The sequence below is a fragment of the Juglans microcarpa x Juglans regia genome, chromosome 3D, assembly GCF_004785595.1.
Source record: "Juglans microcarpa x Juglans regia isolate MS1-56 chromosome 3D, Jm3101_v1.0, whole genome shotgun sequence".
Lineage (NCBI taxonomy): Eukaryota > Viridiplantae > Streptophyta > Magnoliopsida > Fagales > Juglandaceae > Juglans > Juglans microcarpa x Juglans regia.
The window spans coordinates 8,975,327-9,001,638 of record NC_054598.1 but is presented as its reverse complement, the minus strand read 5'-3'; the positions used below and the strand labels follow the sequence as shown (position 1 = coordinate 9,001,638).

General features: G+C 38.2%; 1 protein-coding gene and 1 non-coding gene across 2 annotated transcripts; both read right to left on the bottom strand.

The window, feature by feature from the left end:
• Nucleotides 1–11,587: 11,587 nt before the first annotated feature.
• Nucleotides 11,588–22,582, bottom strand: LOC121254805 (endoplasmic reticulum metallopeptidase 1-like). The gene is given in 22 exon segments (XM_041154964.1): nucleotides 11,588–11,831; nucleotides 11,927–12,012; nucleotides 12,102–12,184; nucleotides 12,764–12,927; nucleotides 13,349–13,509; nucleotides 13,859–14,083; nucleotides 15,140–15,264; nucleotides 15,792–15,910; nucleotides 16,008–16,067; nucleotides 16,481–16,610; nucleotides 17,646–17,742; nucleotides 17,905–18,040; nucleotides 18,195–18,360; nucleotides 18,461–18,600; nucleotides 19,023–19,111; nucleotides 19,656–19,743; nucleotides 20,776–20,876; nucleotides 20,983–21,018; nucleotides 21,021–21,088; nucleotides 21,532–21,633; nucleotides 21,828–21,913; nucleotides 22,266–22,582. Coding segments are annotated over 22 exon segments (2,619 nt in total). The 5' UTR covers nucleotides 22,479–22,582; the 3' UTR covers nucleotides 11,588–11,687.
• A 1,955-nt stretch (nucleotides 22,583–24,537) lies between these two features.
• Nucleotides 24,538–24,645, bottom strand: LOC121256816. Its single transcript, XR_005939106.1, has one exon. It is a non-coding gene; the product is annotated as a small nucleolar RNA R71 (small nucleolar RNA).
• Nucleotides 24,646–26,312: the final 1,667 nt, after the last annotated feature.

Below are 26,312 nucleotides of genomic sequence, written 5' to 3'. Positions count from 1 at the left end.
ATGAAATGGGAGAGGGGGAGGGGAAGGGACTCGGGAAAACCTAAGGCATTGGAGTGAAACGGTGTCATTTCTCCAAGCCCATAAACGACGCCGTTTCAATTAAAGGAGTATAGGAGGCTTTTGCTTTTCTTTGTAAAATGACATCGTTTTGGTATCTTGGACAGCTGGGCTTCAGTCTATGTTTGGGCTTTCTGGCCGGCTACCACTGGTGTGGGTTTTCGCCCACTCGGCTTTTTTGGCCTGCTTCATTTTTTTTTATCCAAAGACATTTTGTTTAATACTTATGTAATATTGTGATATATTAATAATTTAGTATTAAGTTAACTATACTAATACTATTATAAATTTATACATATATTATAATTTATACTATAACTCTTATAATATGTTAATATATTAATATATACTAGTACTATATATTATAGTTATACATTAAAGAAGATAATAATACATTGATACTAAATATATATAGTATAGACTTATAATGATTTAGTTATTATGATTAGTATAACTATATAATAGTATTAGTATTAGACTATTAGTATAGGTATATATTAGTAATATTAGTTATGGTGAGACAATGATTTAGTATAACTATATTCTACATTACTATATTAGAGACTAGAGTATTAGTATTAATATAAATATTAGTATTAGTTATAGCTATATAGCCTATATTAGAATTTAGACTATATAATAGACTAATAGTATTAGTACAACTGTATAAGTATACTGTATAGCTATATATTAATATTAATTATAGTGATTAGTATAACTATATAATAGTATTAATAGTAGACTATTAGTATTAGTATAAAATTATAAATATTAGTATTAGTTAATAATTACTTAATGATGAGTTAGTGATAGGATTATGATAGATAAAAATTATATAATTAATTATATATAATTATTATATACATAATATATATAAATGATAAAATATATATATATTATTTTCATTCGGTCCGGTCCGGGGTGAAAAACCCCTGGATTGGGACCTAACTGAAAACATTCGGTCCTATAAAATTTGGATCGAGATCGACCGGACATAGTCCCAGGTCGGTCCGGTCAGTTTCTCCGATCTGGATCGGTCGAATCTCACCCCTAGGCCACATGACTACTCACGAAGAGAGTCGAGGTCTACCTCCAGGGAATGAGCATAGCCATCTGACTGCTCCAGGCAGCACTGTAGATAGTCCCTCTCAGCTTTAAGGTGGTCATTCTCTTGCTTGGAAAAATAAGAGAACTTCCACCGTTCATGAATTTCGTCCTCCAAGTGGGCCATTTCATCCACTTTCCAAGAGGCCAAAGCATCCACATTCTACACAAGCACAAAGGGTTAGCTAAACTCTGTACAAGCACAAGGTATAACATGCGCAAAGGAAAACAGGCGTCCCACATGCAAGAAAGGTATGGAAAAGAGCTTTACCAGAGATAATATTCTCTTCAGGTGCTTGGCCATCTCCACAGCTACCTCTGATGGGTCGGAGAGCAGCAAGGACCAGCATCCTCCACCCAACTGGCGTCTCTCCTTACATCAGCTTCAGCCCACGCTGGCCACCACAAGCTCAGGTCTGGGCCACGGTAGCCCCATGCTCCAGTGCAAAAACTCCCCTAGAGGGGCTACCATCACGCTTGGCGTCGACCTGCTCACCCTCTAACTCATCACGTTGGGCGCTAGTCTCCTCATCTACCCGTTCCTCAAAGGCGCCATCACCGATAAGGTTAGGGTCAAAATCCTGCTTTTGCAAGGAGTAGTGCTCCCATCCCATCAAACGATGAAGGGTTTGGTGAGAGGATAGACACCTTGTCTTGGTCCGTAGGTGGGGTCTCACCGCCCGAAGTAGTAGTAGGAAGAGAGTGGGGGGAAGCATCCAACCCCCCATGATGAACGGCACCCCCGCCTTCAGTCTCAATTGCAGCGTCACAAGCAATAGGGGCAGAAACATCAGACACCCCTCCCCTAGACACACCTAAGACAAAAGCAGCGAATATGTCGCTCAAATCACTCCAGCCTCATGGCGTGGGAACAACAACATGAACGATAGGAAATTCAAAGGAAGGGGTGTCCACAGAGTCACCCCCGAAGGCAATTCAAAGTCGTAAGCTAACGAAAGGTTTTCGATAGCTTGCTTCATCAAGGCGCCCAGGTCATTAAGACCTGGGCTCACTGCTGGGAAGGCCCTAACAAGGGAAGCAACCGGCGTGGCCTCCCCAAGAACAGTTGTATCTACAGTCACCCCTTGCGCCACCTTCACAGGAGAATCAGAAACTCCACCAGACTTCGTGCCCTCATCACGAGGACGCTTCACTTTTCACCCTCTAGTTTGGGGGCACTCCTTTTCGCTGGGGGCGATACCACTTTGAGTTTGGCCTCCCTAACATGGGCGTGACTGGGCACCACAAAAAATCTATTTATACTAGCGACAGAAAGAAGGTCATCCGACCACAAGCTATTGTTGTTGTGTCCCCTGGCCCATTCTCGAACAAGGTCAATACGAGAACGCTAACTATCAGTCAGCTCCAACAACAGGCTTTTATCATCGGGGACACGCCCCCAATTGGCCTTCACAGGGTAATCTTTCACATGCATTTCATCGGTGGGGAATGCCCTACCGTGACCAGAGACAAAGAAGAACTTACTAGTCCATTGTTTGGCGTTGGAGAATCCACAGAGATTAACTTATATGATAAAGAAAATAAACTTAAACAATGAAAACAAATTATTAAAGGAACATGCAATCAAATAGAGGATGGAATTACTGAGATGAAGATTTTTAAAGTAATAGAATACAACTAAAATGATAAAATAAATCAATATGGAGAACGACTAAGGTTTTAAGGATCCGTCTAGTAATTTAGAATATTGTCCCCAACCAATTTACCACAGTAAAACTAGAATAATGATTCTGTCTAACTAGAAAATTTAGCATTTAAGGCCAAGAAAACTAATCACTAAAGATTAACCATGGACAATTGATGGTAGAAACAGTCACAAACCCATTTGAATATCACAGGGATTTTTCAAGCATCTAATGTATTCGAAAATCACAATGAATCAAGATAAATATATAGATAATTAAAGTGTCCAATAATAAAACCATTAAATCGATCAAACTCACAATATAAACCCTATTGCTAATCTGAAACAATATCTAAATCATTAGACTTCACCTCTAACCTTAGTACAAAAATTTAGCCAACCAAGTTCATCACAAGAGCCATGGAATTCGAGAAGAAATTCTCCATAAGAAAACTAAAATAAATCACAAAACCCAACACTAGAAAAAAGGCTTCACAAGAGAGCAAAGGTGGAGAGAAGGTCGAGATGAAAAAACTGGGTCGTGTCCCCCTTATTGCCCTAACTTTAAGCCTCGACGCCCTAAACTTCCCCATTTGGAAAATTACATTAGACATAAATTTGTCGGTCTTGAAGTGAAGTTTTCAACGCACCAAAAATCGTATCAATCGGAGATCATATGAGAAAGTTATGACCAAAATACCGATCTGCTATTGGACTACGAGTGTTTCCAAATTTGTCTCAATTCAAGATTTTCTGTGTCTGACCTATTCACCCGAAATCTAGACCTTCAGATTAGCTTTTTCCTTCAATCTTGGCCTTTGAATATCTTTAATTGCTTGGAATCTATTGATTATATTTTTCATTGAATTTCTACAAAAGAAAATAACTGCATCAATGTCTCTGAAAATATTTGCATTTGAACCTCATGACACACACCACTTTATTATTAAAACATGTATAATATGCAGTGGTGAAGAGAGTGATATATAATTCTGCATATAAATGAATTTACATTCAAAAGTGATCAATAATGCCCAATATGAAATGATATATATGAGATTTTAGACAATTATCAGGAACGGTCATGTCCACCGATTCAGGGATGCGGAAAGACTCCTTTAAATCTACGAGGTCCACCACATTAAGAACCGAACGCCACAAGTATCCGTCAAAAGAAGCAGGGTTCCGAGTGAGAGAGGATTCACCCTTTGATTGGGGGGAAGTTCTTGCATAACCGCAGCTGGCCATTGCAAGAAGGGGGAGTTCTTGAAGATGAAGCGAAAGAAAAATGGAAAAGGGGGCACGAGCAGAGACAACGCAAAAGAAGTAGGGAAAGGAAGTGTGAGTGAGGAAGGAGGAAGAAGTGCGAAAAAAAAAGGAAACACGGGTAGAAGTGGGAGGATCAGAAAGAATCAGGGAAAGTAATCATGAGGGTTCTTGGGAATCCGAAAGGTTGACTACGCGCTGGCGATTGCCATTTCTTTTGAAAACCATTTAATAAGCAGGAACCATTACTGTTGATGTAGGCCACGACCTTTCGAAGGAAAGAAACTGATACAGGCTTTAACATATGAACTCGCATAGACTCCAACCTAGTAAGGGAAAAACACAGAGGCATGCCCACGAACCAACGAGGTAGGCAATGGTAAATTCCAATCAAGTGACTGCATAATTTTCAAAACATTTTAATTATCGTCGTGAAAAGATTGTAATTTTATACTTCAAAATCGAATGATTGAAATAAATGACAATTAAATGCTTAAATTATTAAAAAAATTTACAAGTCAGTCATGAATTATTTATCTATCTTCAATATTTTATCACTCAATTCGATCACTATAATTAATATGTGATAAAATATTGAAGATATATATTTTATACTGGGTTCAAAACTCTCTACCCTCATTATATAAAAATATGTATATTTATCTTTACAATTAATAATGATAAAGATTATTATAAAAAAATGATAAATATTAAATTAAAAGTAACGTGAACCCCACAAATATTAATAACTTGGTTAAGATAATATTATTTTGATGTAGGATAATTTGTAGAATAATTATTCTCATCAGCTATTGTTCATTACCCCACACCTTGAGCTTCTGGGCTCACGACTTTGAAACCGGCCCAAAACGTTAGCTTAGGATTAAAAGGGCCACAACCGAAGAGCCCGCAACCATAACTACGTGGTAGATAACTCTCATAAAGTAGGAGGTCTGATCCACAGTTGGATGTGATTACCTTAGGAAAGATAACTCTTATAAAACAGGAGTTATCCCCCCTCTGATTAATAAAGGATCATGAAGGATATACACTCGGGAATGGTGATTAGCGTCAGTTACCGTCAAGCCACGTCCATGCACTTCTCTAAATAACCTATGAGAAGTAACAAACATTTTCATATTTATCTTTACATACATTTATTTTTATATTGTGTTACTGACTTAAGCATTAGAGATTCCCCAGGGCAACCAGTGCTACCTCTTTGTTGTTGCAGGTTATCCATATGATTGGTGGTGTGAAACATGTCCTTTACACATAGCATTCCTCTAATTTGTAATTCTCATTTCAGCATTTTTTTATTTTTCAATGGTGAGGTATTGATTTAAAAGTTGATAAGAGTTTCATTGTCTCGCGTATCAAGTGATGCCATAGTAGTTTTTTTTATTTTATATTATTTTATTAATAAGTATTAAAAGATAATTTCAAATCAAATTCTTAATTTAATATTTCTCTCCAATAATAAGTAATACAAATCTTCAGAAGTTTCAATAGATATGGATATTTCTCATAAAATGATAATAACGTGATCTCTATAAACCCTACGAATTCCGCCAATAAGGTGGTCATGCTCAAGTTATGACATGAAAATGTGGGATGTTGGGATGCCCAACGTTTCAATGAATGGCCGGCTAACTTAGAGAATGCATGTAATGTGATAAGATATAAATTGCGATACAGTTTAATAAGATCCAAATTCCCAGTAAGATAACCATCTAGTTTATAGTTGGCGACAGACAAGGATGAAAGTTTTTGAGGGCATATAATCTAGGGTGCTGTCGTTCATCTCCATGAGTTTATCCTCTCAAATTTATCATTAATGCAATTGTGTTTTTTTCAAATCTTTTTAAGCATTTTTTTAAAAATAAAAAAAATACACCATTTCATTAATAATCACTGTTAACGTTGTGTTTCGCAAGGCTTTGGGCTAGGTTTCGACAACTCAGGTCTTCAAGAATGGGCCTGCAAAAGTTAGGGAAAGAGACAACTAAAAGAGGAGGCCTTGGGGTTGGGGAGTCTCTGATGCCAAAGTTAGTAAATTCTCTTGGAAGTTTGTAAGTAATTGAGAGAGTCTAGTGATCAGAGAGAGTTTCTCATACCTAGGACTTGCTATTTATATCATAAATTTGGGGGGACAGATCTTGTCTACCTCCATGGAGTCCATGTTCTTCGTTTTATTCCCTTTGTAAGAGTTCTTTAATGCGGTGTGGCTCTGCGACGACGTCATTAATGTGGCGTGTAGCTCGGGTAGTGGTGCCATTAATGCGGCATGATTTTTCAATTTTCCTCTCCCAGCTAGTATCCTTGGTGGTCCGTTGATACCCCTTCTGTCAGAGAATCGAGGGTTCCCTGTACATTATGCCCACTACACGGGCAAGCACTCAAGAGTTGGACACTACTCGAGGGGTTTCCAGATCGACGAGTCACATCCCTTGCAGCACACTCCCTCATGATGGTTGCGTCTAGAGGAGCCAACCCATGGGCCGGGTTGGAGACTTTATTAGTTCTGGACTGGGCTTTCGGTTCTAATTCCCTTAGTTGTTATTCTCAGGCCCGTTGGGTCTGATGGGGGGGAATCCCCTTATAGTTACCCACTAATTCTTACCAAACGAGTATGGTGGGAATTATCATTGCTCAAGCCTACCTTATTGTTGAGGTCGGGATCCCTCTGCTGACGTGTACACAATTATGAGGATCGGGGAGGTTCCTGTCATTTGGTTGTCTTGGTAACGCTTCCCCTTCATTCTGGTTGGCTCGCCTTTTGATAATTCTAATAGCGTCTTTTCAAGCTCATTAATGTTGAGGGTGTTAGGCGACTCTTCGCATTTGCGTCGCTTCATGGACTACACTCCCGGAATTCGGCGTGACTCATACTTCTCCCTTCTGCCACAAGGTGTGGGAGATCAATCGCTGCCTTTCCCCTATATAAATATAGTCAGGGTTAGAGTTCCCTTTCATTTCATTATGCTGTAGCTTTCTTGCCATCCTTGTTCTTCCAACTTCTCCTTCATTTGCTTATTCTTCTTTCCTTCCTTTACTACCTTATATTTCTGCATTGATGGATTCTGAGAAATCCACTCAACCCAGGGCTTCCGATGGGGGTGACATCAACGTTGGGTTGTCGTTCCAGAGCAGCAGTTGGCGTTCAAACGCCTCTGTGATGACGCTGGCCCCAATGGCTCTCACTTACCAGGTGCCGTAATAAGTGCTCTTTGAGGTTCCTGGTCCAAATGAGGGTGTTGTCGATGCTGAGGGTCATTCTAAACAAGTGACCCTATTTCATTCCAAGATTTCGTGCTGCTTGAGGCTGTCTTTCCTTCCTCCTGTTCACGACTTACTAGACCTCCTTGGCTTGGCCCCCTCCCAATGGCATCAGAATGCCTGAAGGCTTTTAATTTGTTGTAGCATTATCTGGCGGTGCGCTCTGCTGGAATCGGACCCAGACGATGCTAATCTTACCGACCTTGAGTTTCTCCTTACTCACAAGGTGCTATGGCAGAAAAGGAACATCTGCAGTTTCAGGGCGATACACACCCTTGTTAACCTGGAGCTGAGGTATCTCAAGGTGAAGGACTGGTCTACGAAGTTCTTCTTCGTGTCCAATCGGGGGTGGGAGTTCCCAGTAGGCCAAGTGAGTCGCCACGAGTTCCCGATCCAAACAACTAGGGGAGGATTCCGGAGAACCAGGCGGTGCGCCCATCGGCTACTTCCAACAAGGCGCGGCGCATTGCAATTGTTCGAGAGTGGGTGCAGAATAACCCTAATAACATCTTCTCTGAAGTTCTCCTTTCCGAGGAGAGCCTAAGGGATTCTCTGCCTCCCCTTAGCCACATTCCTTTCAACGATAGGGTGGAGGTGTCAGCGAAGAGTCTTCCTGCTGACGTTCCCTCCACGATGCCACCACCGACTAGTGTTGTTGAGGTGTCCCCGGAACCAGTCAAAATAGATGCCCTACTCCGAGGAATCTTTGCGGTGGAGGTCCTTCGTGGGTTTCTCCTCCTTCCTTAGCTTGCTCTGTTGCAGTTGTTACTCCTTCGGGGGCGAGGTCAAGGCTTGCTCGGGGGTTTGGACGCTGCTAATGAGGGGGCAGCAGCTGCTACTTCTAGCAACCGTGTTGAGATGGAGTACCGCGCGGGAGACAATTCCCTTTTGGATGTTGTAGTCAGCTCGGGTCTGAGGAGTCCATGCGACAACCCGCCTATCCAGGTAGAGTGCCAACAAGAGGGTGATTCCCTTTCGGATGTTATAGTAGGCTCGAGTTCGAGGAGTTCGCCAAATGAACCGCCTACCCAGGCGGAGCGCCCAATAGAGGGTGATTCCCTTCTGGATGTTGTAGTCATCTCTGGTTCGAGAGGTTTGTGCGAAGGCCCAACAGCTCCACTTGAGGCGGCTGCACAAACGTCTGAGGCCGAGGGCTCGGTAGAAGTCATCCCTCATTTATCCTGGCTGGAAACGAAAGGGAGCCATGCGGAGGCCATCAGCCAGGTTGTCAAGTGCTTGTCCGGCTTTTTCTACGAGGTTCGACCATTTCTATCTGTCCTTTTCCTTGCTATTTTTTTTTTACTGATAGTTGTATGTCGACCCTTCTTGTTGTCAGGGTACTTCTCAGCTGTTGCCTTTTATTGTGGGCCATCAGGAGGCTGTCGAGCAAGAGAACCAGGACATTCGTTCGGCGATCCAAACTACCCTTTGCTATGCTCGCTGTGAAAGGGAAGAAAGGGAGCGGCTGGAGCGATAGTTGAAGAGGGTACAACTTGCCTTGAAGGATGAGCGCAGGAAGAACAAGAAACTGGATCACCGCCGGAAGAAGTTCAAGAGGAAGGCGAGGGAACAATTGGAGCGGCTTAACGCTGACCTTCGGGATGAGCTGGATAGGCAGCTGGAGTTGGTCCCGGGAGTTCGTGATCAAGCGTGGGGGCATGGGTGCGCTGAGGGCCTTAGGTCGATGCGGGACCACCTCTTGGGGAGTCCGCAACTGCATTCAAGGACTTTCACAAACTATTTGCGGGGCCTTAACCTTATCAACATTCCTGTCAATGAGGTTGCCTTTGTGTTTAGTCTCGACTTGTGGAGGAAAAAATCTCTAACGCTTTCCTGGGTCTGGTCGTGCCCGAGCCTGCCGCTCCAGAGACGGGTGATCCTGCTCTTGATGCTCCTGAGATCGGTACTCCCAGCATCGAGACTTGACGTTGCCATGCCCTAGCTCCCCGGTGTTGCGGCGGCTCTTTTGCTTTGTTCTTCCCTTTTTTTTCTTTTTGGTTGAATGTGTGTACCTATATGTTGTCACCCAGCGACTTGTATATAATTTTAATTAATGAAAGCGCTTCGCACTTTTGTCGTACCAAACTGCCCATTTTGTTTTCTTTTCATGCATTCTCTCTCTTTTTTTTTTGGTGGCCGGTCTGGGGGAAATTTTTAGCAGGAAATTGTAGAATTCCTAACTACCTCACTAGCAGCCCGTTTATTCATTTGCTCTGCATTTGCTTGCCCTTATTGGATAGTCGTTCTCCCGGGACCTCCATGCAATCTTACTTTGCTTTTCCACTTTCTGTCGTGCTTAGCTGTTTTTAGTCACGCACCGTTTCACTTAGTTGCTTTATGTTGTACTTGGTTCTTCATAACTTTACGGCCACGTGTTGCGACTGTCGATAATTAATAATATTACCTTTTGTTGACCGTATCCAGCTATGTCTCTTCACACATTCTTCCGTTGTTTCATTCTTTTTTCTTTTGTGGCCAGCCTGGGGGGTTTGGCCGCGAGGATTTGCCACACAAGGCTTTACGGTCCACCCCACCATTACACCTGCCAACCCCGCTAGCCAACGGCTTTCCTGTTCGCGAAGCTTTCGTCGACCTTTATCATATAGTCGTTCTCCTGGGGTCTTGGCGACTTTGTTTAACAAGGCCAACGTCCTCCACATTCTCCTTGTGCTGATTTTCTTTATTTTTCTGTCTACTTTCTAGTCGCGTTTACCCTGCTTGGTTATTTTATTCTTCCACTTTATCGTGTAGTCTTCTAGCTGGACTCACCCCGTGATCCGCTGCGAAGAGATAAGATGGCATCGGGCTTGCCTTGCCTCCTTCGTCCGCGGAGATGTAACCTGTCTGGGTAGTTTGGAACTATACCCGTCTTACTCACTTAGCATAGATTTACTCTTCGGGTAGCGGATCCAGTGTTAATTCACATCACAATTATTTCTGCTTTATTTATAATTAGAGAATTACTTCGTCAATACAGTCTTTTTACAAAAATTATTTTACACATTAATACGTAATTCATTTTTCTATTGAATTTTATTATTTAGTTAACTTTTTGTTGAGCCAAGACTGACATTGTCATTAAGTAATATTCTCTTATAATTATCTCAATTTACATAATATGAATACTTGTTTTTAAATTATGACAGTAAATATACAATTATCTTTGACCACATCCTATTATTTTAAGATACGATAGTCATGTGTTTATATTTGGTTTATGTCTCGTTCTGGTATAAACTACAACGTGTTTTCTCCTATTTGATTATTACAATGATTATTAATTCTTGGATAAAATAATATTGTCCTCCCCATTCATATACGTAAACAAAGGGTGTCATTACCCTCTCCGCCCAAGAGATTGCATATCTATTATAAATGTTTCATATATTTTTAATGTATGCCTAAAAATTAAGCTTGATCCTTGGTAAAATTAAGTTTAGTCCTTACAAATTAGCCCAAGTTCATTTGCTGCTATAACTCATGACCCATTTAATTAATTAGAACATCTAATGATAATTAAGGAGATGGGGTCGAGTTATTTCTGCTTTTGCATTGGAAGCGTAGTGTTTATTTTCCTTTCCTTTTTTTTTTTTGGTTCTTTTTCACTATTTGATAGTCTTTTAGAGCTTTTTCTCAAGAAAAACACAAACACAAGTCATAGGTTAAACTTTTCCAATAGTTTAAAAGCTCTAAAGCAGATTTATTTTACCTTTGGAATATGCTTTGTCAATTATTTGATAAATGCTACATATAGTCATGGAATATGCAAATACCACGTAATCGTTTTGAAAAAGAATAGAATTCACTATTAAAAAATTAATTTTTTTCATATAAATATCTCATTTACTCATTTTTTTCAAAGAGATTGTGCAACACTTACACACTCTATGACTGCAGATACCATTTCTCATTATTTATTACCATTTCTCGAAGATACAGCCGTGTAGAGCAAAATGAAAGACGGTTGTGAAGAAGATGGAGAAGAATGAAGCATTAGATGTTTCCAAGACTGAGATTAACTTTATTAATCTATCTCATGCGAGATTTAGGTCTCGTTTGGTTACGCAATTCATATGAAATCAATGAGATGAAATGTTTTGTTGAAAGTTGAATAAAATATTGTTAAAATATAATTTTTTAATATAATTTTTATTTTGGGATTTAAAAATACTTAATTGTTTATTATATTTTATGTGAAAGTTTGTGAAAGTTGTAATAATGAGATGAGATGATTTTGTGTATCCAAACCGGACCTTAAATTTTCCAACTAATACGGGGCAAAGCCCATTTCTTGGTATTTTTGGAAAAAATAAAAATAAAAACTGCCAGTGTGGGATTAAAAAACATAACTGGACATAAAGCTAGAATAAGCAGTAACATCCACCCAGTCCGGAAAAAGGCTTTTCAACTTCTTTGCCCCATCAACTAATTTCTGGTCTATTACAGCAACTTCCACTCTCAAATCTTCAGAACTGCCAGCCTGCCAAAATCACGAAGTTGTGCATGATTTAGTAACGGCTGCAAGAAAGATAGGGGCAAAAACATAAACTACTATTAATAGTGACCAGGGTTTACCTCTAACCAGAAGGTCCAATTCTCATGGCTGGCTCCACTAAGTCTGCATATATATGAAGGTGGACCACCGTCTAATGGTTCAGGAGCTGTACCGGTTTCACGATGTTAAAATCTATACAACAAAGGGAAATACCATAGGCCAAAATCAAATTGGAATTGGAAAGAATTTTCATACCCGGAAGAACATTATCTGCAAATGACCAACTGGATAAGGGACCGGTAATGTTTAGGACTGTAACCCAAACCTCCTCTAAGGAACTGCCATGAACATAACACTTAAAGATGTTCAAACTTGCAGCCAGATAAAATGGTTCATAACATGTGATGAAAATTTCAGTTTTCAACTATCTCTAAACATATGAATGGACCATTTCCATCCGTGTAAAACAAGTTACTGTGCTAAAACAAGTTACTATGTAATGATAATCATGTAAAAGAATTGCTTTCACTCTATAGCAATGAGCATCCCTATGTCAAATATGTGATTGTTATGGATTTCACACTACAGCAACAAGAATCCCACGGTGAAAACAAAGTTATACTTTAACGAAACACAATTACAGGGAGACAAATGGGCACAAGTCATTCAAAACAAATAACAGGAAATCTTCCAGAAAACAAATCCAACATATTGGAAAGAAGTAATTTGAGTAAAGGAAAATCTACATTGATAATAAAAATATAAAAAGTACGAATATTTATGACTTTCGATATTAAACCAAGCCGATGTCTGCCGCTAAAGGTGTTCACAACTTTGAAATTGTAAATGCACATGAAAATGTTTGTCATATGCAGAACAATGTAACTTCATGGATAACACGTTTTCAAACCACTCACCCTAAGGAAAGTTCCAAATGAACTCTTCGAGATCCTTTGCTAGAAATTGTATGTTGCTTATAAACAGACAAATGGGGGAAGTATTTATACTGCTTCAGAATGCCATCACTTTGTGTAGGGAACTTCAAGCTTCTTGAGAACAACAAAGAAAATGGAAATACTGCCTGTGGAAAGAGAGAGAGAGGTCCTCAGATGTTGCATCACTTTGCTTCACAAATTTAATGGGGGATGACAAAGCTCCATATTTATGTGCAGTGTTTTTCTTTTATAGTTGTGGCCATCACCATTTGTTGCAACAAAACAATTGTTTAACAAGCCTAGTATATATCTGTAATGCGCGCGCGCGCGCGCGTGTGAGAGAGAGAGAGAGAGAGTTTTGCTGCAGACCAGCATGTTAATATTGCTCAGATCTTGAAGAAACAAAAAAATATGGATTTTCAGGCAGGGATGAGGGGACTACCATTTGACAAGGACATCATGAGTTTGAAATGGAAAAGGCCAATATCCATACCTTTAGAAGGCATATAAAACCATCAAATTCATGTATTTAACATAATAATGGCTTGAAACTTCATTGTCACATACCATCCAAGTCTCCCGGCGAGACAATGTAGCAGCTTCGAAAGAAAACTCCGAACTAACGAGTAATTCATTTGCCACTTCAGGTGCATATTTGAAAACAAAAGCTAAAGAATTGGAATCCAGTACAGAAAAGTCATAAGAAGAGTCCACTACCTGATTTCCATCTGTGAATTCCAGAAGTAAACATATTTGGTTTGGATTAGACAACCAACAGATCTTTTGAGGGGTTTGGGGTAGCTGAGACCACTACTAGAAACAGCATGCTAATACTCAAAAATCATAAACTGTAAGTGTAATACTGGTCAAAATATAATAGTATTTAACTTGTTAGATATTGAAAAGTTATGAAATAATGTTTTGTAGTGTTTTCTAAAAAAAATATATATATATTTTTTTTAACTTTTGTAAGTGTTTCTGAAGATAGTTTGTAAAACGTTTCTGAGAACAAAAAGAAGACTTCCAAAATATGTGTTTTCTAGTTCATTTAACATATAATACTGGCAACTTCAGCACCTGCAGTAAGGAATGTATGCTGGAAGACAACCCTCTTAGGTGCATCTGTGCTGTATGGAAAGAATTGTGATGACAGAGCCAATGCAAGCACAGTAAGATGCAGCAAAAGTTGAAAAATTGATGACCTCGCCAACCAATGACCACATATAGGTATTAGGGGGCCCACACACCAACCCATTGCAACTCCAATTATTGCTGCCACTATTATGTCTGGAAGGAAATATCCTGAAAGCAAAGACCTGATAATCATTACTAACACTAGTTTCATAAGACTCGGGTGATTAAATATTGCAGATTGTTGACTTTGAACTGCCTTGTAGAAGACAACTTAAAGTTATCAAAAAACAGTTCAAGAATTCAGACTTTCATAAGGCAAAAATTAATACAAATCAACCTAGCAGAAGTTGAGAATAAGATAAACGACTCAGCCAGTTAAAAAAAATTTTAGTTGTAAGGTATAATTCATTGATTAAAAAAGTGGAAACATCTATTTGATTAACTTTAATTGCCACATCTCTGATCTATCCAAGTGCCCACTGAGTAGTGCAGCCATAACTAAGTTCCACAACTAATAATATACAGGGAGAAGGATTTCCAGGGATGCAGGCTCTTCACTAAAAGTATATCAACGCAGCGCAAACAAACTGCATCCTTCTCTATATCAAAACAATGAAGGCAGTCAATGAACTTCTCCTTGGAACCTTATAAAGAGCAAAAACTTCGCATTCCCAAGCAATGTGGGATCACATACACCACCTACCCTTATTCTTATCATATGGGGTTTCACGATCCCCCCCCCCCTTAAATTTCCGACATCCTCGTCGGCCTTGTCCTTTGTAGATGGTACGGCTCAAGTCCCCATATTTCTAGTTGGGATAGGCTTTGATACCATTTGTAACGCCCAATAGAAGGCTCAAACCACATGGCCTATACTATAAAATAACTAGTCAATGATACAATTGGAGCCTCATTAGAACCTTATAAAGAGCAAGAATTTCTTCTTCCCAAGCGATGTGGGATCCCATACACCACCTACCCTTATCCTTATCATATGAGCAGTACTGATTTAAGTAAAACATTCTTGCTACAGCTCACACATCAAGACTCTAGGCCTCACAATAGCCCCCCCGTATAGAATGAAAAATGAGTCCTGACTCCTCTCCCCTCCCACCCCCCCACTATAAGAAATCCAAAAACAATTTTGTGCTAGTTTTGATGTAAATGAAGGTTAATAAATAATTAGCAGTGCAAAAAGAAAGATAGGAGTTCAGGAAAACTAACCATAAGGGGGTGGAACAGAACCCATCATACCCATCTTCTCAATCGAAAATTGAGCAAGAAACCCCCCAAAGTAAACACAGTATGTAAGGCATGGAATCAGGGGTATTATGTAAAATACTGTCGACCTGACAAAACCAAAATCAATCAGATTGCAATTTTCAATATGAGACATCCGATGAAATGACTGCAATCTCTGTGCTGAAACAAGAGAAAAGGCATGGTGCAACAGAGAATCTGAAACAAGAGACAAGGAGTGTGTTGTCCCAACCTCCAGATGAGAACGAAGAAAGTCCACTGAAACATCTCAACCATTTCAATGATTTTGGCAAATCCTGTATTTAGGTATGAATTGTAGCAATAGAGAATCTGGAAAGTGCCACCATTCCCACTTAGATACTTTTACATTTCTCTCAAGAGAACAATTACCTAAATACAAGGTTCCCAGAAAAGCCCAACACACTCCTTTTTTCCTTCTTTGGCTGGGCTGAAGCCTAACACACTCCTTTGCACGTGTAGGAGTTTCACTACTCATAGACACTTGGAAACCAGACATGACATAATTTATTAATTTACTTTCAAATGAACTTCTTGTAAAATTTATCTAAGACTCACAGAACAAAGAAATCAAACCAATCACCATTGAAAAAAGTACCTGAGTGAATGGCATCCGAAATATTTGACTGAGAAGCAAAAGGAAGGCCATGCAGCAAGCATAGAGGCAGACACAAAAAAAGTCAAGAAGCCTCCACTCAGACCAGCTACAAGATAAGCCTGTTTTTATAAAGGTTCTTTAGACATTTTGAATTCATTTGTGTTTTAATATAACTACATTTGACTAATAAAACTAATTACAGTGGCCAACACGTACCAAAGTGAGTATGGCATAAAACCCAAAGGCTCCCCAAAATCTTGCTTCGTTAGATGGTGCCTACAAGATTTATCTTTCAGATCAGTGCTAAAACATAAATCTTTCAGATCAGTGCTAAAACAACTGCATTAAGCATCTGCGGTGGTTCTAGAAACTTGAAGTAGAGACTGATCCCAACAAATATATTGAAGTAAATTTCGAAATACAGGTGCAGCAAGTTGTGCTGAACACTTTTGGGATTCCATGCCATGGGCATCAGGAGGACAAAACTAAATAGATAAATTTTAGCAAGATCCACTAAATCAAAGTGTGCTGAAACTTTAACAGATGAGAGAGAGAGAGAGAGAGGCCTATCCATCTGCTTTGCCAGGAAAATAAAAAGAAAAAAAATAAAAGAAAAAAAATCTATGAAAGATAGTATGATAATCTTGGCCTTGATCAAGGAAATATAAAAATTTCCAAAAGAAATGTACCTCTCTTGAAGTCTTCAGATCTGAAACATCTTGACACAGGGGATAACAACTCCAAACAATTCTTGGAGTTAACAGACCAATAAGTGAACAGGGGACAAACATCATAAAAGCCAAGTATGGATGAGCAAACCTGCATAACGGCTCAGCATGTTTAGAAGAACCTTGCAATGCAGTGATACTAAAGTGCAAAAACTCAATCCTGAAATGGAACTAGAGTTAAAATGGAACTAGAGTTATTCTAAAGAGTAGGGAATTTGTGTCTTCTAGAAGTTCAACACCATAAAATTGGATGGGAATTAAAAAGTAACCATATTATTTCAATAAAAAGTAATCATATTATTTCAATATATCATCTGAAATCTTGCAAATACTTTATCACTTTGTGCTTTGGTCGAATCCTTTTGGATCTCTCTCTGAGGCATGGTCAAGCCTAGCATACAACATGTTCATATCATGGTCACTTAAGAGTCTATTTGGCAACACAATTTTTCTAAAGTATTCTCAGATATTTCTTTCCCAAACAAACACAAAACACTTTCAATTTCAAATCTTCAACTTTTTCATCTAATCATTACCTAATCATTATAACATTTCCAAACTTCCAAACAAAACACAACAAACAATACTACTTTTTCAATTTTCAAAATAAAAAATATTCAAACAATTTTTAACTTTATAATATTTTTATTCAACTTTTTTTGATAAATAAAAAAAGGAAAAGAAAGAGAAAAATATTTTTATTTAACTTTTTCTCTTTATTTTCCCAAAACCTAATAAAACATCAACTCAAACAATTTCATTACTATTCACAGATGTACTGAGATATTCTAAGCATCCAAAAGGGCCTTAATTTAGCCATGACTTGCCCAATAGTTGTAATATGCCACAGGTTCAACCAGAGAAATCGAAAAAGTATCGTCAGGCATAAGGAAGAGCTTCCTTGATGGTAACAAGTTTTATCAGCTGAAATGAATTGCCTTGAAATAAAATATTATAACATAAAACTATAAACTATTTTATCAATTATTATATGGAATCCCAAACTCTTATAACCTACACGATTTCATGGACAATCAACACACCAGTCATTCAACACCAATACAAATAACAATATTAGCAAGACAATTTTACAGGAACGGTAATTAAAAAATATTTATCCACCCACCAGCACATTGCACGACCAGAGAACAGCAACCTTAGGATGGAAAATAAAATTGGGAAAATAATTGCAAGTATAATCCCAGCAAAATGGAACAGCATTCCTGTTAAATCAACAATTTTGACATCGGCGTCAATGCAAATAATGATGATGATGATGTCGATTAGAGAACTAAAATTCTTAACTGGAATATATTATGAAAACTGAACATTGAAGGACAGCTTCAGGAATTATTTACAAATAAAAATCAACACTGACCATTTACCTCTTGTAAAAGCACAGAAGATTGCAAACCAAGAACGCAATCCAGAATACAGTAAACACAAAATGAAGGGAACACTAAGGAAGATGGCAACAGGAATACTGTGAAGTACCACAGCAACTCTTCTTGAATAGAATATCTGAAAGATTTAAATTAAAAAAAAAAGAAAGAGATGGAAAGAAACAATATTAGTCATCAAGTGCAATCGTACTTGTAGACAACTAATGTGTCATAATCAGATCATTAATTATTTCTTTGATAAATAAATCATTAATTATAAATGAAAAGCATACCATGAACCATGTTAAGTAATCAAAGAAAATAGCCCGTTCGTCTGTATATTCATTGGAAGTAGTGGCAAAAGATTCTCTATCATGGGTATTCTGTAGCTTAGAAGAATTGGTGAAGGCCTTAATTAGGCTGAACAAATTTTCTCCACGTGCTTGGATGCTTCCTGGTCTGGAGACATTAGGATGTATAAGAGAAGTTTTTGAGAACAAAATAACATAAAGATCTCAATTAACTAAATATGTACCAAAATAGCAGATGTAGTGCATACAATAGTCTCTCCATTGTATCATAGGAGGTATGATAAAAATAACCATCAAGGAGAAAGATGATATCCAGCCCAGGAATGTTGCCATAATCTTGGGAAAATATTCGATAATCTGTGTCTCCAGGAATAACAGGAAAAATATCCTGCACATAAAAAATAAAATCTTTGCAATTGAATCAGTTCTGCTGAAACTGGTGAAAACTGCAGCCAAAGCACATTAAAATGTCGAGGGGATAAAAACACGTGCACACATCCACATACACACAAAGGGAGTATGAAAGAGAACGATAAAGTTATGAATGTAGAAAGATTGTAGATATAATGCATTGCCCCAACCTCGTTTTGAAATTGTACATATGGCCAACATGATTTTTGAAACATTAAACAAAATCATGTAAACAAAGGTTCAAGAGGAAATGAGAAAGAACTGTGCTGTTTTTACATCATAATGAAAGTCAATATTCGGTACACATGAATCATAAAGAAATGAAATGATCAACAACTAGATTTGAATTTAAGACTACAAGAAAGTTGTTCAAAAAATAAATAAAAGACCAATAAAAACCTGGGCTGCACTATGTGCCATTGGGTATACTGCAGATTGGGCATAGACGTGAGAAGGCCAAGAACCAGGTCCGGACTGGCAAACTAAATCTGTTAAATTGGAGAGCAGAAACAAATCAGCGTTATGGCACCACAACAATATATATGGAATGGAAGAAATAACGAAATTAGAGTTCTTATCCTCTACCAACAAAGAAGACGATTCTCAATATGTCAATTGTTCCTATCGTTTTTTTAACTGTAAAAGAGATTTTATTAATACTGAGATAGGCATAGCCCAAGTAAACAGGAAATTGTTGCTCCTGTGTTAGTAAACATATCATCAGGAACAGAAAGCAAGCACAAGTTAGTATTTATTGCATATACATTTCATCTCTGTTGAAGTCGTTTGTCAAACATTTCATAACACAACAATGTCCCCATTATTTTTTGAGTTAGTCTATATTACAGTTGGATTATCCTAGGAAGTTGGTTTGCATGTTTTCTCGGTGATTGGTTGCCATCTAAGTTATCCCCTAAAAGGAAAAAAAAGTGCAGACCAGTTAGTTGCAGAATTGTACTCCCGCATACAGCCATAATAAGCATGCGATATAAATTTTTCAAAAAATAATACAGGCATTGGATCATATCCTACCAAGACCTCCAGTACCAGATGCCTCAACATTTATAAAAGCTCCAACTGTGTCATGCCATTTATGTGTCTTCATGAAACCATGTGAACCCTGAAACAGCAGATGCAAATAAACATCTCATAAGCTTACCCGTACTAGGAGAGAATAGTACAGGAAAAAAGAAAAAGTAAAATGAAATTTCAGATATATTAACTACATAATTTTCGGCTAGCATAAATTGTGACGGCTGCTTTTTTGTTGTTCACTTTGGTTTTACTTTTTGTGTAGCACTCTGGCTTGCCTTATTTTCTTGTAACGACCCAAGGAAAGCTCAAGGCATATTTTGGCATATACTTTAAATGGAATAGTCAAGGTTAGAGCCCTTTGGAATCATTTTAAAGGGCCTGAGCTTCTCCCTCCCAAACAATGTGGGATTCCATTTACCGCCTCCAATACATAATCCGGGGTATTGCAATATCGCCCACTTAAATTCACAACGTCCTCGTCAAGCTATTCCATTAACTTTGAACCATTTATAACGATTCAAGGAAGGCTAAAGTCAAATCCGGGCCTATACTCTAAAAAGACTAGTCAATATTACAATTGAAGCCCCATGAAATCGTTATACAGAGCTTGAACTTCTCACTACCAAACAATGTGAGATTCCATTTGCCACATTCCTATATACAATCCAGAGTATTACATCGCCATATGTGCTTAGGAGGGTGCAGTGCCACATATTTCTATTTACTTTGTTTAATTATAGCTTTAGGAAATTCTTGCCTCTGTCAGTTTGTGATAAATTGTAACATATGTCCTACTTTATAGAAAAAGAAATGAATAAGTATTCAAACGGGTGGATCATATTAAAGCCAAACATATTGAACTTGTACTGTTGTACATCTGAAAAATTAAGTACTCGCATCGACTTAGTCATAATCTATTTTCAACCATGCTGCTGATTTGAAGAGGCTAAAGCCTAAATAAAACAACAGGACACAAGGTGAAGCACATACGTGAGAGAGTTCTTTTCAGGGTAAAAATGATTCCAAAGTAAAAATATTGTTGCTTCCAGACAAAGCAATACCATTATGTCTTAATTCTTTTTTTTTTTTTAGAAGTCCATTATGTCTTAATTCTTACCAACATATATAGCTCTTCTGCACCATTAAAAAGAAAAACAATAGGCCGAGGAGGGACCCAACCAGAGTCTACAGTGAGTCTTGCTACTTCCAGCATTGATGCTAAACAAAAAAAAAAAGGACAGAAGTAAACATGAGAATATAAACCGATCAAGCAAGAATGACCAAGATAATATCTCTAACAGGAGTGGATTTTCATTGTACCCACCAACACAGGAACCACAGTCACCAGCACCTGGGGAACCAAGGGGCTATCAAAATGGCCATTCAGTAAAAGTGACGGGTCAGTGTCTAGTGAATCTGCCGATGACATCCTGTCATTTGGTGCAGGTTAATCCATACTGACATGCATAAAATAATAAAAAATAATGCTTTATTTATTCATATAAAATACACAGATTAACAAGTTTCCTCTTACAATCCTGTGCATTTTACAAGTTTCCAACTTAACGAATGTTATATTCCTGGAGTCTTTGTCCAGATGCTTCCTCATTCTCTCCTAGTAAAGCACATTTACAAGTTATTCCCTACCTCTCTTCTTTTTGTCCCTTGCCGCCCCCCACCCCCCCCCCCCCCCCCCCCCCCCCCCCCCCCCCCCCCCCCCCCCCACCCAAAAAACAAAAGACTACCTCACATGTAACACTGGACGTGCGTGGGACCCAGTAGTTTTACAGCTCACTGATAACTACTTCAAAAATCAGCAAAATAAAAACGCAAATAACCTCAGTACAAATTCAATCAGAATAATGTGAAGTACCTCGTAACAATGTTTGTGTGATTTCTATACGCCAAAGTTATGCTGTAGCCTAAGAAAATCATGTTGAAGGAGCCATTAACAATGGTCTCCTCGACATCTACTCTGCAAATTAACAATCGGGGCACAACTGCAAACTATCAAAACGCAAATAAACAACCAATTCCTCCAGCTTAACTGCAATAATGCCAGACAAACTCGAACTACAACTTCGGCGTTGGACATAAAAATGAAATAAACAAACAACCATAAAACTGAAGGACAAAACTTCATAACAACATGAAAATAAATAGACCGACCTAATATGGGACCCGGCCCGCTCCTTCGCCATTTCCAGCTGGACTTTGATATAATCAGCAGCTTCTTGCAAACCAGGACGCCCTTCCTGTAAAATAATCCAACAAAAACGTTTAAAAAGAAAAAGGCTTCTCTTACGGTTCACAGCCGCCCTCTCTTCTTTGTTGGTAAAAAAAGGCTCACAAAGATACGTTAAAAAAAATGAGTGAGAAAAATGTAAGGAAATGAAATTCGTAATTTTGAAACAAAATAAAGAAACAAAAAAAATCAACTTATTTTCCTTCTATATCCTTTCCCGGAAACTAAACGGAGCATTAACACTAACAAATCCAATCAACCACGAAACAAAACTTCATGAAAATAAGAACATTGAAGACATCTAATAGAATTCGACTTTTATCCCAAAAACAAAACGAAGCAGCCAAAAGAACTGGTCTCACTTGGCGACCATCGATCTCTTTGGACAAAATTCGGACGTGTTCGACCGCCCTCGCCTCCGAGAACCGATCGAGCGGCGCGTCGATCTCGAGCGGCTTTATGAACTTCATGTGGACGACGGAATAGGCCAACATCGCCATGAGCCCATACATGATAGCCAGAGAGAGTAAGAACTTGAACCCGGACACATCCGCGGCACTCAACCTCCAAGCCATTCTACTCCTCGTTTGTATCGTCCCCTCCGAGTTTAAACACACAAGTAGAACGAGATTTACACATCCATGTATACGTAGGAGAGGGAAGGAGTGACCGAGGTATGGTCGGTTGGTAATGGTAGTGACTGATGGATTTGGAATATGCTGGATTTTGTCAGCGGAGTCGGCTCGGAGAGAGAGAGATTATCAGACAATTTTTTTTTTTTTTTTTTTGCCCTATTTAAAATTATTTTTACGTGTTGTTGTGAAATTTTTATTTAAAAAATATTAAAGACTCCGCATTAATTTTCAAAACATTTTAATTATCTTCGTGAAAAGATTGTATTTTTATACTTCAAAATCGAATGCTTAAAATAAATGACAATTAAATGCTTAAATTATTAAAAAAAATTTACAAGTCAGACATGAATTATTTATCTATTGATTAAGTGGAAATAATATAAAATTTGAGCATGAAAATTAAGGATTTTGGTTTGAAAATGAATTAGATATGCTTAATTACACAATAAGTTTACAACAAAGGCACCACAAGGTCAAAATAGGAAATACATGTGAAATATTACTATATGTCACTTACCTCACACACTCACTCGACACTAGAGAAAAAAAGAAAGAAGAAATGGAATCCTCTCACAAGCCTGTAACCCCTTGTTGTTTTGCATCCTAGATTTTGCACCTTAGATATCTGTATGTAATTGGAGAGAGCAACTACCTGGAGAGAGAGATTAGCAGGAGCACTAGAAAGGATGAGGAAGGAGAGGCTAAAAGAGAGGAAGTGGTGTGCGAGAAATGGACGTTGGAATTTTTGGCAGGGTCCAAAAATCACTTCGAAAATTCTGCTTCCAATTTTAGGATTTTTGTTTTTCCTTTCTTTGGATTATGGACCAGTCCTTTTACCTAATTAACAATTCGTTGTCATACTTGATGAGAGAATAATTTTGTAACCTAGGTCAAGAGAAACTTTTGAGCAGTAGGGTTTCAATTGGGGGTTTTGATTTCTTTTCGGTTTTAATTTGTATTCTTCATAAGTTTCTGTCGTTCTTATAGACACCAAGATTTTTGTTTCCTTTTTGGTCCATCATTGATTGAAGGCACGGTGAATGCTTAAGGAATGTAGACCCTAATTCCGAGTTGCATGTTGATTGTCGATCTGATGTGAAATTTGTTGAGATGATTCAGAAAATGTTTTGTTAGTGCTTAAATCATATACATCATCCAAATACTTTAATCTTGACTGAAACTGCATTTGATAGTAATTGTGGAATGTAAAACTCCCCTGAAATCCCTCTATGCGAAGGAGACCCAAAGCCTAGGTGTTTGTCTAAAGCTTTTCAGAACTTCGATCTTAAGTATTGCATTTGTTCTTCTTTATCAACGCAGAGTTTAGTTTCTTTAGTTGTTTTATAAATTCTAGTGTGCATCCAAATCCATATTATTCTCATTTAGGATTTCCAGAAAAGAAATAAAAATTATTTTCAAACCCTTGAGTTTTCTAGTATGAACAATCTGGTTTACAAACTTGCCTAGTGACCATAAGAAATTTATCCAACTAATATTTCACTTCCGTAAGAGTCTCAAGTGCAGAAGGTGTCAGATCAGATTCTGTGACACTCTGATTGTGAGTCACTTTCATTTAAGTCATCTTCTGAGAGTCTTGTACCATGGTTGAAGAAGAACAAGATGGGAGGAGAGTGGGGAATCATAACAGGACTCTCAAAGATTATTTGCAACCTGCTAGGACTAGCTCACCCTCATGCATTATACAACCCCTTAATGCAAACAACTTCAATTTTAAACCTGACATGATCCTTCTTATACCTCATTTCCATGGGATGGAGTATGAGAACTCATATTTGCATGTTAAAGAATTTGAGGAGGTTTGCTCTACATTCATGGATAGAATCTATACAGAAGAGGTGATAAGACTTAAATTGTTCCCATTTTCCCTAAAAGAAAAGACTAAACCTGGTTGAATTTATTAAGACCGAGGTCAATAGGGACATGGCAGGAAATACAAACTGAGTTTCTAAAAAAAATTCTTCCCTATGCATAGAACTAATGCATTAAAAAGACAAATCATGAATTTTGTCCAAAAAGACACTGAGACTTTTTATCAATTTTGGGAGAGATTCAATGACTTGCTTAATACATGCCCTCATCATGGGTATGAAAACTAGAAAATAATCAGTCTTTTTATGAGGATTTGCAACCCAAGATGAGGCAGTTTGTGGAAACAATGTGTAAATGGGAGTTCTTTAATAAAGAACCCGAGGAGGCATTTGAGAACTTTGACTACTTATCTGAAAATGCTCAGTCATGGGACACTTCAGATATGTATGATAGGACTAAACCTATAAAAACTATCACTGGAGGAGGTAAATACAACTTAAAAGAGGTGGATAATTTGCATGCTAGGTTATCTTTGATTTCCAAAAAGTTAGAAACCATAGATGTTAATAAATCCAAAGAAGTTCAAGTTGTTCAGAAAATTTCAAAAAAATGCAATATATGTGAAGAAATATGGCATATCACTTGTGATTGCCCTACAATCCCAACTTTTAAGGAAGTTATTCTAGATCAATCTAATTTTGTTAACTTGATTTCAAAACCTTTTGCAGGTCCCTTCTCGAATGCATACAATTCCACTTGGAGGAGCCATCCTAATTTTAGCTGGAGGAATGAACAGACAACCCAGTCCTCATCTCATCCACCTGGGCCTAACCAATATGCAACAAACGTGTACCCAACTATACAAGGATCACTCAAATACCCAGCACCTTTAGTTGTGAACCAAAGGAGGAACCTGGATGAGATTGTTTAACAACTAGCATCCAATCTGCAGCAGTTCATGCAAGGGCAAGCAGTAATAAATAATCAAAATTCTGAAGCACTCAATGACCTTAAAGGATCCTTGTCAAGAATCACTTCAACTTTGAGTATTTAAGAGAAAGGAAAATTCCCTACACAACCATAACCCAATCCTCAAAACCAAATTCATCAAGTGTTAGAAATGGGAGAGGACTCCACCCTGAAGCAAGTAAAGGTTGCCACAGTCCTGAGAGGTGGAAAAATTTAGAAAATCCAACCCCTAAAGCAGACAACAGTGGTAAGGTCTCTAACCCAGTACTTGCACAAACTGAAGACACAACTTGTTCAGCACTTGCACACCTTTTCCCACTAGGTTAGCAGTTTCCCATAAAGATCAAAATCAGGCTGAGATTCTGGAGGTATTCAAACAAGTAAGGATTAATATACCCTTACTAGATGCTATCCAACAGATTCTCACATATGCTAACTTTTTAAAGGATCTGTGCACTATTAAAAGAAAGTTGAGTGTGAAAAAAAAAAAGATTTTCTCACTGAGCAAGTCAGTGCAATAATTCAACACAACACTCCTCCCAAATTTAAAGACCCTGGATCCCCTACTATTGCCTGCATCATTGGGAATTCCAAATTTGGTCATGCTCTACTTGACTTAGGGTCTAGTGTGAATCTGTTACCTTATATTGTATATGAGAAATTGGGGCTAGGAGAACTGAAATTGACCTCAATAACTTTGCAACTAGCTTATAGGTCAAAAAAAATACCAAGGGGGTGGTGGAGGATGTTCTAGTGCACATAGATAAGTACCAATAGTTCTACTATCCAGTAGATTCTGCTGTCCTTGATATGAAGCTATCGGTCAACTCTATTTTCCAAGCTCCTGTAATTTTAGGGAGACCATTTTTGGCTACTTCTAATGCTTTAATCAGCTGTGGAAGTGGAGTTTTAAAACTGAGTTTTGGTAACATGACTCTTGAACTGAACATATTCAATCTGTGCAGACAACCTCAG